Source organism: Mya arenaria, chromosome 17 (genome assembly GCF_026914265.1).
Source record: "Mya arenaria isolate MELC-2E11 chromosome 17, ASM2691426v1".
NCBI classification, from domain to species: Eukaryota; Metazoa; Mollusca; class Bivalvia; order Myida; family Myidae; genus Mya; species Mya arenaria.
This window is the reverse complement of record NC_069138.1, coordinates 42,837,801-42,853,164: the sequence shown is the minus strand read 5'-3', so window position 1 is coordinate 42,853,164 and position 15,364 is coordinate 42,837,801. Positions and strand designations below refer to the sequence as shown.

Sequence of the window (15,364 nt, the reverse complement as noted above, 5' to 3'; positions counted from 1 at the left end):
AAAATGTGTAAAACACGCTGTCTGCATGCTGAAACACAAAAAAGCTCGGAGCAAAGCGACAGCTCGTGGGTGTATATGAAGCTGCAACAGCTAATAATTTTGAAGCCGGGTCGGCTAAATAATAACTTAATGGGAATGTGAGATTTATTTATTTTTCTAAATAAATGAAAAGAACGATAAAATAATCAAAGTTTAATAATAAGCAACACAAAATATAGCTTCACATGACTCAATTACATTCGACAACATAGCATGGCAATCAAACTAGGAGGCGGCGTTTCTCTCTCGCCCACTCGGACACCATCTTCTCTGCCTCCGTCTTCGTGAAGTCCGCTACACTAGGGCCTTCCATAGAAACGCGTAACACTGCGTTTAGCGCTTCATTTTGCAGCCGGTTTCGCTGTGCCGTCTTAACCCGTTTCAGTGTGGAGAAACCGCGCTCGCAATCTGCGGTCGATGTTGGGAGCAGTAGACCCACTGCTGCCAACAGACGAAGGTTGGGCATCGCCTCCTTCAGCGGGCCGGCGACCTTCTCCATTAGCACGGTTGTCGACGTTTTCTGGAGCCCGAGGTCTTGATGAATGGTGTTCTTGAGGACGCTGTACTCGGAGGCGGCCTCGGTGGCATCTGGGAGAACTGCGGTAAACCGCTCAACCAGCATCTGCAAAATAGAAATAATGTTTGAGTTATTTTTTTATTGAACTAAACTTGTGCAACTCTTGTGAAAAAATCGCATCTTAAAGAAGAGGGTGTTTGTTTTCACGTGTTAAAGAAAAATAATGTAAAAATGATATACGTTAACTATATTAATTAACACTACAACTCTGGTAGATTTCCATTCCTCTAATTACCTGTAGTTCGTCCTTGCAGTGGTCGTTCCGCTCCGCCTGGTCTTCCGGTACTGTAGTGGGGTTAAACATAGAGAATGCCTCCAGCACGGGGATGTGGGGAAATCTGCTCTCCAGATTGTTGACAACGGCGTCGATGAACTTGTCAAAGACGTTACTCTTAAAATCGGAAACGTCGTTCGCGCTAGGTTTCTTGAAGCGAAACGGCTGGCCTGACAGTTGTCCTATTGTAACGGGAAGCTCTCTGAAGTTAAGCTCTGGGTGCTCCTTCATAGACCGGACCGTAGTGATGGCACCCATCACAAGAGTTCCGACCGTGCTGTAGACAGCGTCCTTCGTCTGAAATGTGAATCAAAAAGTGCATCCATGACAGTGAATATATATTACAGGTGCTCAACTATCAATGCATTTTTACTCATTTATTTGAAGATAAAACATGTTTATATACTAGCTTTTGCATCAAGGTAAAATATATTTTGAATAAATTATCATTTTAATAAAAACAGATGTTTTCATTGTTCATTGCGCTGATGTTACATACCTGCAGCGCAAGGGACAGGTTCGCCAGTACGGGCAACACATCGGACATCATCATCAGAGCTGCCACGAATCTGTACTGCTGCATGAAAATCGCAAGCCCCTGTGCCTCTGCGTCGCATCGCTCTCTTGCCTCATGCTCCAGACTGGTAAGCAGTGACGGCAGACAGCGTCTGATCGCCTTCACGGCCTTGTTGTGCGACAACCATCGGACATCCTTTGCCTCTGTGACCTTCACCTTCGGCTCTTCCAGGATAGTCTGAGAAAAGAATAAAACATATAGGACAACACAGAATGCCTTGGGGTAATACCTAGTTTTTAACGATTCCAGTGTTTGCATTAAAAATTAAATTGAAGAAATGTACATTCGTTATTTGGCGCATATTTACCTGAATCTCTAATAGAGATGCTGTTCTGACGCCACTAGCGTGGTAAAACCGGAAAAGCTGTTCCACGATAGCCTTCCACTTAAGGAGGTATGGCACTTTCTCGGCGGCCTGTGAGCTGGCTAACGCAAGACGGTGGGCAACGCAGTGGTTCACCAGGATGTGGGGAACCATGGTTTGGAGTTGTGCAGCAACGCCATTCTTCTTCCCAAGCATGGCTGCGGCGCCATCGCTGCCAAACGCGCACATCTTGTTCAGCGGCAGTTCGGCATCACGCAGGAACTGGACGACAGCAGCCCGGATGGTGTCGGACTTCCCGTTGTGAACTTTCACTAGCGAGCAAAACACGGTTTTACTGGCGCCCTGATGAAGATATCGCACGTAGATGGATAGCTGGCTGTGAGTGGCAATGTCAGTCGTTTCATCAATCATCACGGAGTAGAAGGCTGCTGGATCTCAGCCACGATGTCTCTGAAAATGACGTTTCCAAACAGAACCACCGTCTTGTTCACGAAGTCGTTGCTCGTGTAGTTGGCGTTGCCTCCGAGCGTCAGCATGTTCAGCACGTCCACCCCCATTCCCTTGATGGTGTCCACGAGTGACTCGAACTTTGTATGGTGCGGGATCTCTTCCTTCACCAGCCAGTAAAGTAACGTCATTGCCTTCCGCATTGCGTCACGGTTGACATCTCTCTCCCGTATGAAACCCCCCGCCTGTCGTCGCTGCCGTGGACTCAAATACGACAGCTTCCTTGTGTGAGTCACTGTCCTGGTGAGTCTTGCAGGCTTGTCGCCGGACGGTGGTACAAGGGACGTCGACCCAAGTCGCTCGGCCTGCCGGACACTTCTTGGGACGGCGCTGATGCTGGATACATAGGGAACAGATCATGCCCCTACCTGTTATGAATAAAACACAGTTCATAGTAATGATTGAAAATAATCTATCTTATGTCTGGATTGATTCGTTTTGCGGACTTTTACAATGTGGTTAATATACCGATAATAAAAACACGACACATGCTCGATTACGACGAGGAGCACGTATTTAAGTTCCCAGACTGTCATTTTAAAACTTTAACAGCATATCATAATCAAATGAAACGGATAAGTTTTATTCACGTCTATGCAATATTTATTTAATCAGAAAAAGACTTAATTGCATAATGCGATGGATCAAGTCAAGATGGTCAATTGTTATGGACAACGATTGCGCTTTATTGTAATTCGGTACAGCGCAACCAAACAGTAATGTTACTTCAAACTTTATTTTCAAAATGCTTAAAACTGTATCAAAGTCATTTTATTTAATGTGTAGTTCTCACCGTCCGTGCTTTCCTGCAACCAAGAAAACGTCTCCTTCCACTTGGGGTCGAACCCAGAAGTACGCTGTTTTGACGGTGTTGAAACACAGATTGGCGGTTCAGGAGCTGGAGTCGGTGAGCTAGGCTCACTAACCTCAGTACGTGAGCGCTTGAAGAATGATTCAATAGAAGCCGTGGAAGGTTTACGTTTCGACATGTTGGAATTCTTATACAGAATGATTTCTTTTTTCATATAAACATAGTAAAAAATCAAGATGACATGACATGTTTTGATAGGTATTATCTTTTCTTCGACCATGCTTCTCAATTACAATTTAATAATTGGTAAACAAAAAGACAATTAACAAACGGACTCGGGATCAATTAACAAAATAAAACGACACATAATTTATGGTACCGAAATCAATTAACACTTATTGTTTACTTTGCAATCATAGGTGATTATAGGGATAAAGGTCGCAATCACGACAGTGGTGTTTTTCACACATTCCAATTTTGATAAAAAAATAGGAGGAGTTTGGTTAATTGGCACTGTTGAACCTCACCGACACGCCTTCATGCTGTCGTCGATCCTGAATGGCTGATACAAATGTCGTAATACTCCCGACACGCCTTCTGGCTGTCAGTCAACCGTTGCAATCGAAGCGAAACTGTGTATTGTCAAAACTGATGATTGTTTTGATAAGGCTTGTCGCTGCGCGGATTAAAGCATGTCGGCATAATTAACGCGTGTCGGTAATTAGCCTTGCCAGCGGAAGGCACGTCGGGCCCGACAAGCCATAAAGGTCTGGCGGAAACCCTGACATAACAAAAGTGAGCGTGGCAACTCGCTTTGGAATAAAATATAAGAAGGGTGCAACTCCAATTGGAGAATTTTCCACATGAGCCGAAACGGGGGGAAAAATCAGCAATTGGAAAAAAATCAAATATTACAATTTGGAACAGAAAATTACATTTCTATTTATGTTATATGTATTAGATTAATAAACAGTATTAATATTTTTAAAAAAATCAAATATTTTGATTTTGTAAATATGGCTCTCCAATTGGGTAAATTTCCAATTGGAGATATCCCCAGTCAAATTCTATTGATAAAATTCACCAATTGGAGATTACAGAAGTTGGAGAAGGCACCAGTTGGAGATTTCCACAGTATAGCAGCTGCTGGGGGAAAATAATGTGGGGGAAGTATAACTGTATACACACAGTGGTGATTATTTTTATGTAGCTAACTGGTCAATTCATGTCAGTAACACTCGGAAGAGGAGTTGACATTAAACAGATAGATCATAGAGAATTCAAGTATAAAATAATAACAAAAATGGGTCGGTGGAATTACCGAAATCCCGAAAATCCCCGTAAATACCGAAAATCCCTTCCATTCTCTGAGGTATATAGCGTTTTCTTTAATACGCCCGGATTTACTACTTTATTGTGTTCGAATGTTGTATGCCGTAATTGTTGGAGGTTGGAGAGGGGTGGGGAAGCCTGGGGAGGGTGGGGGTCGGGGTCGTGGTGACTAAAACCCGGGCCCCCCTTTCATTTTACATCGAGTGTGCGAGGTGGTTTGTACGCCGGGAGTAATTACTTATTATTGGTGTCATCGCTTGTATGCCATAGTTGGTTGTAGAGAGAAGAAGGGGAGTCGGTGGAGGGGTGTTGGGGTGACTTAAACGTAATCAAAACCAACGAAGTATGATAACAAGATTTATTCATTCAGTTTCGTTTATGAAAATTGTACTGTATTGGATGACACCGCACAGCAAGACACTTAAATGTGTGATCTGATAAGACAGCAGACGGTAATAAAGATACACAGAAGTTGTGTACTTTACATGGGCTGGAGTTATTTTGTTATCGTAGATATTGATATTTAATGTTTTAACTTCAAACTAGTAATTCAATTGATATCACATTATATTTTTTTATTGATTTTCTGATTTTTAATATGTCGTACATTGATTGTTTAATAGCTTTTGTATTGATATTGCTTGTAATTAGTTATCAGTTTATATTGTTGAAAGCGCCTTTGAACGTGTATATAGAAATGGTGCTGTATAAGTTAATCGATAAATAATAATTAATTGTGTATTGTGAACAAGTTGTGTGTCGAGAAAGGTGAATAACTGGTATCAAGCGGGAGTTGATTATACAATTGTCCTTATGTGTATCATAACGAATTGTATGTGTCTCAACTGTTATGTGGAATCGCTTGGTATGTTTCATTGCATAATCTCGCGAAGAAAGAAATGCAAATTGTACAATTTCACTTAAATACCATCACTGCACCTAAATACGAATCATCAACATCATATTAACATTGGTCATGATAGGAATGTGTTATTAATGAATAAAGGCATAATCTAATATTTTATATCGTAAAGCATACCGTTTAAATACTTACATGCAATACTCGTCTCAATATCGATATGGACATGTCATTGTAAGATATTGGTCCATGTCTGTTATCTATCAGTAATGACACCCCGCTGTGACAGATTCTTATCGTGCGGTCAGTACCTGGAACCATGATGTCACTGATGACTATAATACGATGTGTATTGAACCCCAATCAATGGCGTTCTGGTTCAAAACGGAATGCTCCTGTGAACCAGAAATTAAATCTTGTATTTACACGGAGGTAACAAGTAAGAGTACGCGGTGTATGAAAGAAACATCGGAAGTTTGAATATTTATTTCTTAGTCTAATGCAGTTCAAGAGTACGTTGCACGTCAGTGTTTACGATATTAAAGAAATTTAATATAATACACCACTGAGGGCCATATGACATAATAAGGACAGGCCATTTACCCATAGATATTGCTAATTTTCGACCATATGAGAGCGTTCAGTTATGGCAGGATGAATGTGGACTTGAATTGGACCAAAGATTTGTATTATATATATATATTTTTCTAATTTAGATGAAAAACAGATTGTTCATTCACCGTGCCATATCCAGGCCACACCACGAGGAGGCGCTCTCGTCATGGCCCATCCCCCACCCCCACCCAAAACCTACCCTCATTTAGTTGAAGAAGTTTCAACACATTCCTAATTTGTTACGTACTACAGCTTCAGAGAACATTGAAATGCAACAGCATCTTCAAAAAATCATAAAAAATTGGTCTAATTGAAAATAACCTCCATCCCTTATGGACTTTCATTTCGTATTATTTTAAGACGGACTGCTTATGCAATGTTAAAAATATTCAACAATTAATCCCGAAAGAAATCGATACTTATTTTGAAATAATCATCCTATTCTGCGAAAACAGTTAGGTTGCCGAAACATTCACGGGAATGACCGTAAAGTGATATGTTCGAATTAAAGGTAATTAACAACCGTCTTGCCACTATGACAGTACTCGTGAACTGTACCTTGTTTGTTATATAGACCTATCTAGCTCACAAACATTTTTCTATAAACCTTAATATCCCGTTTTAGAACTATTCACATAAAGGCACACCAGCATTTAAATGGGTTAGTAATCATACAGAAATGCAATGTTTTAAGTCCACGTAAGAGAGCTATGTAATGGCTCTCTTCAGCAGCAATGTAGCACTGACGCGCAAGGGTTGTTGCAAATGTAAAGCATGTATAATAATAGAAGTTAAATACACATATGATAGCCTGAACATTCAGTGTATAAAACAAAATAAATAAAACATATGTACAAGATGTAAAACTGAGTTGACAAAACAGTTGTATAATGACTGTCAATTATCAATCAAAGCATACAAAGAACCCATGGCTAGAAAGATAGGTATAATGGTGTGACATTGTTGGCAGTACTGTTCAATGTCACGTCAATGCATATGTCTCAGCTTTCCCTAAAGGGGACATAAACTGAAAACAAGTCAAGTCAAGTCAAGAAATTTATTAAGTAATCAAAGGCCACCGGCCCAAAATACGTGACATACATAATAAAACAAACAATATACGAGTTGTGTCAAGAAAAGGAATTTAAGCATATATCCAAACATGAGTATATCCTTTTAATTTTTAATTTCTAAAAGATGATATACATAGAAAGACAACTTACTTAGAGTCTCATAATTAGTTGTTTTCATAAGGCTATAAAAGTCATTTAAATCTATACCAGCTGAGTACCAATTAAACAAATATTGTCTTCTTATATTGTCATACTTTCTACAGACAAATAATGCATGATATTCACAATCTAAAACAGATAAATGTTCGTTATCATAACAAAAAGTACATATACGATCATCTTTTGGTATGTTTTGATGCCTACGAGTTTCTATTCTCAATTTATGGTTTGAACATCGAAATTTTGAAAGTGCTATCTTGTGCTTAAATGGTATAGCTACTGATAGGTATCTTTCAACATTCAACAGTGTTTTAAAGTTTTTGTAATGAGAACAGCGACCAGAATTATTTACAGATTCAAACCAGTTTTGGTTATAACAATCAATAATTCTCTGTTTAAAGATTGTTAAAAAAAACGTTAACACTTCCAACGTCTTGAGTTATCCAAATATAGCCAAATCCATATGTAAACAACATGTTTATAATATTTGTTACCCAGCAAGTTCGTCCAACTTCATCAAGAGATTTAAGCATTAAATAGCATTGTTTCGGATATCTAGTATTGGTCATTCTTAGTAATTTACAAAAATATCTCATACAATTAGAAAAATATGATGTACACAATGGTAATCTACCACATTCTTCAAGAACCATGCAGGTGTTCGTAGTCTTATTTACCCAAAGGTGCTTCCTGCAAAAGTCATTATGTACAGACTCAATACTTGGACTAAACTCATATCCCCAAATTTGAGAACCATAACATAAAATAGGGTTAATCATGGTATCAAATATCTTAAAAAGTTCTTTGGTTGGGAAATAACCGAAGGGCTTTTGATAATGTTTAATTGCAAATATAGATTTTTGTGCCTGAGCCGACAACTTTTCTTTAGCTGATGTCCAAGACAATTGTGGGGTAAAAAGAAGTCCCATATATACTTATAAACTGAAGTAGTTTTAACGTTAAGTTCACAAAACTGCCATTTTTCATAGCTCCTTAGAGGTCCACCATTTCTAAATACAATAATTTCTGTTTTCTCAAGGTTCACCTCCATACCGGAATTAAGACAAAATTCATCTATCGTAATGAGCTGCTGCTGTAGTTTTAATGTTGTTTCGGCGCAATTTGCAATGTCATCTGCGAACATTAAACATATTATATCTGGTATATCGTTGGTGATGAAAATGCCAGACCCACACTTCTCTCTTAAAAGAGCAGATAACTCATTTACAAAGAGGATAAAGATTGTCGAACTTGATTTATCTCCTTGCCTCGTACCGATTTTACAGGGAAACGAATTAGTTACCCCACCATTTGTTCTCACACATGAATTAAGGTTAAAGTACATAGATTTCAAGACTCTTAAAAAATTACCATATACACCTAAATTTTGAAGTGATTGAAATAGTTTTACGTGGTTAATTTTATCAAAAGCTTTACGGAAGTCAACATATAAACAGTAAAAGCGTCCTCTTTTTTTTGAAAGGTATTTCTGAACCATAGCTTGTAAACAAAATATATTATCAATCGTGGAATAATTTCGACGAAACCCAGCTTGACATTCATCAATCTTATTATTTTGCTCAGCCCAATTATAAAGTCTTTTATTTACAACACCAGAAAATATCTTATACATGGTATTTGTAATTGATATACCACGGTAGTTTCCTGGTACAGTATTTGACCCAGATTTATGAACAGGGCATATTATACTTTGTCCCCAAGATTGTGGAAACACTCCTGTTGACAAAATCTTATTGAATAATAACAAGAAAAAAGGTCCTATATCAGAACATGTATATTTATAAAATTCAGACGGAATTCCATCTAACCCACAACTTTTATTTATTTACTAGTTTGGAAATAGATGATTCTACCTCCGATAAAGTAAAAGGATCATTAAGTGTGCTAGCACTTTCGTCTATAAAATCATGAATATTTTCACTATTCGGATCAACCAATACTGCATTTTCATCATAGAGAAGGCTTCTGAAATAATCGTGCCAGTCATTGGCAGCAATACTAGACACAGCTTTCGATTTCTTTGTACCAAGTTTCAATTGCTTCCAAAATGATGTTAGGTTTACACTGTTTACTAATTTAAATCTATTCTTACATTGATAATCGTATTGCTTCACACAGCAACAGTTTTTAAACGCGTTGCGCTTATCTTTATATATTTTAAGGTCATTGCTACTATTAGAATGACGAAATGCACGTAGGACAGTGTTTTTTAATTGTTTAAGTTGATAGCATTCTTCGTCCCACCATGGAGGTTGGTCTGACACATATTTAATTTTGCTTTTCATACAATTTCCAGCATCATAGTATATTTTTGTCAGTACTTCTATGCATTGATTTATATCATCGTCAATTGAATGTAAAATAAGAGCATTACGAGCATGCAGTAAGTTACGTATGTTTTCTATAAAGGTATCACACAAATTATTTTGCCACTTGTATCTATCATTAGTCGCATTTATGCTATCAGTCATAACCGTAGTTTGCGATAATTCCTTGGAGTTCAGGTTTAACACACATGAGATTGGAAAATGATCAGAATCATCTGCATTTAACACTTTAAAATCTGTAATATATTGAAAAAGGTCCGAGGAAGCTATCATATAATCGACTGTACTGACACCATCATTTGAAAAACATGTAAATTCTCCATTTAAATCGCTCGGGAATCTACCATTTAGAATATGAACGTCAAAAATGCAGCAAAAATTAACTAGTGTTTTTCCAAAATTATTCCCCCGAATCATATCCTTATTGTTTCGTGGCATTTCAAAATAACTCCCCTCATATTCTACATCGCAAAATACATAGTTAAGATTATCATTGGGTATAAAATCTAAGAAGTCTTTAGTACAAGAATTAAAGTCACCTGACAATAATAATAAAGTATCTGCATAATCGTGTCTAATAATTTCGAAATGCTCAAACAACTGTAATATGCCATTTTTATCAGTTTTCCTATCGTAATATGTGGAACCCTCTGGCGAAACATATGCGAAATACATAATAATATCATTACATTGATATAATGACGATAAGTTGACATGTAAAACAACACAATCTTCAAAATGCTTAAATAAGCGTTTGAATATGTTCAATGTATACAGAGAATGCTTAATAAATACACTTATTCCCCCGCTATTACGTTTAGCATTACCTATCATACATCTAACACTATCAAAATGAAAATATGAATCTAAAAAACTATCGAATTCGCCTGTTTTCATGCTCCATGTTTCACATAAACAAAGGATATCAAATGAACTTAAAAACCGCTTTACACTAATTTTATCATTATATTTCTTTAGTCCACCAATGTTCCACGTGACAATGTTTACATGTGTGGTTCCACTTGAGTACGTATTCAATGTGCCTCGGCCTAATTCCTTGTCCGTGGTCAAATCGGAGAAAATATCATCATAGGTTTTTTCCGTTACATCGCTGAAAACATAAGCACCCTTTTTTCATTTTTTAAGTACAGTTGTTACTTCATGCGTACCTCAAAGACTCGAAAGCGAAACGCGAGGAAAATATGCCTGTAACATGTCATGTTGACCAACGAACGCTCATCTTCTGAACCTATTAACAGCCTATCGAGGTTACAGTCCAATTTGACGTTGATGTGGTTAAGAAAGTCGCAATAGCATGCAAAGTCGCTGTTATCATGAATGAACATAGGGCCAAGGAAGATTGGATGCTCATTGGATGAAGTTCGTGCCACTGACAACTGCTTAAAACAAGTAACAGTAACGTGCATGTCGCACAAATTGAATGTCTTGTCAATGCAAAGGACAGTCTGGCCAGAACAACAAAAGTTCCTTAAATCCTGCATTTGGTCGTCAGTGTACAGTATGATTGAGGGACTCTTATTGGAGCTATGAATGACCGAACGAACAAATGGATGATTTTGAGCAACCATGTTTTCAAGGTGAATTGTTTGATCAGCGACATTGCGTGAGGGGCCTTGACTTGTGTTATTTGCCTTGGACATTAACAAGAGTGAACACAACATACATGCAATATATTTGAACACACCTTTATATATACTGACAATCTGACGATTGTGCTCAAGCCATGCCAATGTGTTAATTCTGCTACAAACACTCATTACACGGTTCTAACTTTGATATATCAACAAGCGCTTTCATTAGGTACTGCGAATTCACACCTTTTTACCAAACACGTGAAATTTAACATATCACGTTCTCAAGGTGTTCCGACTTTAATTAGCCAATTTTAAAATCCATATTCGCTTTCAACTATTCCCCAAATATTCCTCGCCTTTCTTTTTAAAAGCAAATGCTTACAACGCTTTTCCTAAAATGTATTCACTAAATCTATATTGTACTATTATTATACCAAGAACAATACGAATATAATTGATAAAACATACATATATATATATATATATATATATATATATATATATATATATATATATATATATATATATATATAGAAACGCTGACGTGCAATGTACTCTTGAACTGCATTGCATTAAGAAATAAATATTCCGACTTCAGATGTTTCTCTCATACACCGCGTACTCTTACTTGTTACCTTCATGTAAATAGAACAGAACAGATATTTTATTAAGACTTGTACAACGTACATCATCTTCTTAACCACAAATGAATAATAAATAAACAAACACATGGTATGACATAGGTTATACATAATATGAAATAGAATCATAAATACATTCAAAAAAATATTCACATCAGGTGAAGATGAACAAAACTATTATAAATATAAGTCAATATTTAAAGTTAATCTTCAAATACTCCTTTGTGTAAATACAAGATTTAATTTCTGGTTCACAGGAGCATCCCGTTTTGAACCTGACCGCCATTGGGGTTCAATACACATCGTATTATAGTCATCAGTGACAGCATGGTTCCAAGTACTGACCGCACGATAAGAATCTGTCACAGCGGGGTGTCATTACTGATAGGTATCAGACATTGACCAATATCTCACAATGACATGTCCATATCGATATTGAGACGAATATTTTATGTATGAATTTAAATAGTATGCTTTATGATATTAAATCTAATATTAAGCCTTTATTCATTAAATACACTTTCCTATCATTGTCATGACAAATGTTAAAATATGTTGATGATTCTTATTTAGGTACAGTGATGGTATTTATGTGAAATTGTACAATTTGCATTTCTTTCTTCGCGAGATTGTGCAATGAAACATACCAAGCGATTCCACATAACAGTTGAGACACATACAAATCGTTATGATACACATAAGAACAATTGTATAAATTAGGCACACAATTGTTAGATATTCTTTTTCTTATGTACAAGTGATTCAAAGGTAATATTTCTACTATTGATACAACCTTATTCATTGTGATTTGACTATAATGTTTTCTGGCTTCATGTGAATGACCGCCCGATACTCGTATTGGGTATCATATGAATTGTAGTTAGAAATTTACATTATATCTGCCGCCATGTATATATGTTTTGTATATGACCTCATTTGCCATGTTTATGGTATGAGAGAATAAACCGTGTTTGACTTTGACTTTGAATATAATCAACTCCCGCTTGATACCAATTATTCACCTTTCTCGACACACAACTTGTTCACAATACACAATTATTATTTATCGATTAACTTATACAGCACCATTTTTAACCACACGTTCAAAGGCGCTTTACAACGAAATAAACGGATAACTTATTACAGGAAATATCAATAACAAATAATACACCTTTAAAACATTCAATATACGATATACTTAAAATACGAATAGCAATCAAACACAATAAAATGTGATATTGAACTAGTCGTTAAAACATTAACATATATGAAATTAAAAGGACTTCCCGGGATTTAGCCATCCCCCTCATCCGACTTCCACACCCCACTCCACCCACCAACAACTTTGGCAGGACGACCAAAATGAAGTATTAAATATCGGCGTACACACCCTCGCATACTTTTTTGTATACGGTAAGGTACGACCCTACCCTCCCTTACCTCTACAATTTGAAATGAGATATGTGAAAGTAGTATTTGAGACTTCTTCGTAGCCACCACCCCCTCCTCCGACTCCCCCACCACTCTCCAACCAACCTCAACCACGACATACAACCCACTTAAACACAATACAGTTTTAAACCATACTGCATACTCTTGTGTATGTACTTAGAAATATGAATGGGGTTCCCGGGGTTTAATCACTCCCTGCCCCACCCCAACTATTCCGACTCCCCCACCCCTCTCCAACCACCAAGATATACAGCATACAACCCACTAAAACACAATGCAGTTTTGAAGGACGGCGTAAGAACCTCCTCGCATACTCTTCTTTTGTACGAACTTTTGAAAATGAAAGGGGGTCCCGGGTTTTAGTCACCACGACCCCCACCCCCACCCTCCCCAGGCTTCCCCACCCCTCTTCAACCTCCAACAATTACGGCATACAACATTCGAACACAATAAAGTAGTAAATCCGGGCGTATTAAAGAAAACGCTATATACCTCAGAGAATGGAAGGGATTTTCGGTATTTACGGGGATTTTCGGTATTTACGGGGATTTTCGGGATTTCGGTAATTCCACCGACCGAACAAAAATAAACAATGTAAGTTGTAACCTGATTTCGCGTATAACATCGGCTTCACTTGTGTGCAATCTAACGCAGTTTTAATGCTAAACTGCGTCAGATGTGTGTTTTTAGTATCCGTATGTTTCAACCAAACGCACAATCGCTTTTAAAATAAAAGAAATTAAAACTAGGATTCCTTCTTCGACTTCCTGGATATGCATTCGATTGACCCATTTCAATTCATTAAACCAAATCGATTGAAGGTTACAGAGTACTCTAGGCATGAAGCAAAACGGTTTTAATACAGAGAGCTGATTTTAATTAAAACCGAATCATATACTACCATTTACAGAATGTTTTAGAAGACGTAATTCTGACTTTTGTTATGATAGGGCCCTCTATCCCGTTTTCAATCTATTAAAAATGCAAAAGCAATAAGTAAAACATTCCAAATACTTAAAAGATGCATACGGGCCAGTACAGTACTCATGATACCATTTACAATCCAACCTGTCTAATAAGGCCAAGGCATCTTATAATACTTGATGTTAAGTGCATTTTCAACTGCAAGAAACAGACAAGTTCTTGGTGAAGTAACCTCATATGAAGGCAAATCCGGGGGAAAGATCTCTATGCGAAATGAGATAAATTACCATGTGCTGTTCTCGACATATCTAAAATATCAGTTCTAATTTACAATACTATAATCTTCAGTCATTGAAGTAATTAAACGTGCCTTTAAACTATATAAATGCTATATCATCGGAAATATCACAGCAATTAAACCACTCAATCTTTCAAGATCTTATGCATTGTACCTGTTTGATAACCCAATTAAAAAAAGTAAATAATCAGCATACCATAGGGCCTTTAGATTTTATGAAGATAAAAAAAACACATTTGAATCCATTTTATAGTATTTCCCAAAACTTATGTAGAAATGTATGTACTATATAGTAATACAGATGATCTGTGCAGCGCATCTTCATCAAAACCGGTTTTTCACTTCAACCAAGTAGATCATCACTTAGCAAAACAAGCCCCAAGCCAGCCAGAGACTAGAATCATGGGTTGTTTGTTCACATTTTATGAACAGGTACGTAGCGTTTCATATCATTTATTCACCTGAGTTTAAATCTTGAACAATATACATCAGTATGACCCTTACTTGACACCAGCACTTATGGAGGATGAATTGCATCTTGAATTGTACTGGCTAAAAGTCACAAATCCGAACACTTTTCGAGTTTTTATACAATTATCTTGAAGAGTTTTTGTTTTATTAAGTTTATATTTCGTATGAAACATCTTTGGTTAATGTGGCATCTTCCAGACATAAACTTAAACATACAAAATATCCACCAGCTGAGTCAATTAAACCTAACCAGTGCTGTAGCCAGACTTAAAAAAAAACACCGAGAACGGTCCAGGGTCCGGGGCCATCCCCCCACCCCTGATTTTTTTTGCAAAAAGCGATTTCCTGCATTCTGGGGTATCTTTGGTCAATGTTTTTTGTACATTGAAGCAAATGAAGTAAGTCGAAAAGAGTTATTTTTCAAGCTAATTTCTATTTGCCCCGAAAAACACCGAGGCAGCTGCCTCGGTGTGCCTCAGTGTAGCTA

At 37.2% G+C, this 15,364-nt stretch overlaps 1 protein-coding gene and 1 pseudogene across 1 annotated transcript; one reads left to right on the top strand and one right to left on the bottom strand.

Annotated features, from left to right (window-relative positions):
* Nucleotides 1-259: 259 nt before the first annotated feature.
* On the bottom strand, nucleotides 260-2,203 carry LOC128223508 (zinc finger protein 862-like). The gene is made up of 4 exons (XM_052932787.1): nucleotides 1,775-2,203; nucleotides 1,390-1,644; nucleotides 852-1,187; nucleotides 260-661 (listed from the first exon to the last, which is right to left on the bottom strand). The coding sequence occupies exons 1-4, from the start codon at nucleotides 2,201-2,203 to the stop codon at nucleotides 260-262; spliced, it is 1,422 nt and encodes a 473-aa protein (XP_052788747.1).
* Nucleotides 2,204-14,782: 12,579 nt separating this feature from the next.
* The window catches only part of LOC128224933 (uncharacterized), a 30,842-nt pseudogene continuing 30,260 nt past the window's right edge, over nucleotides 14,783-15,364 (top strand).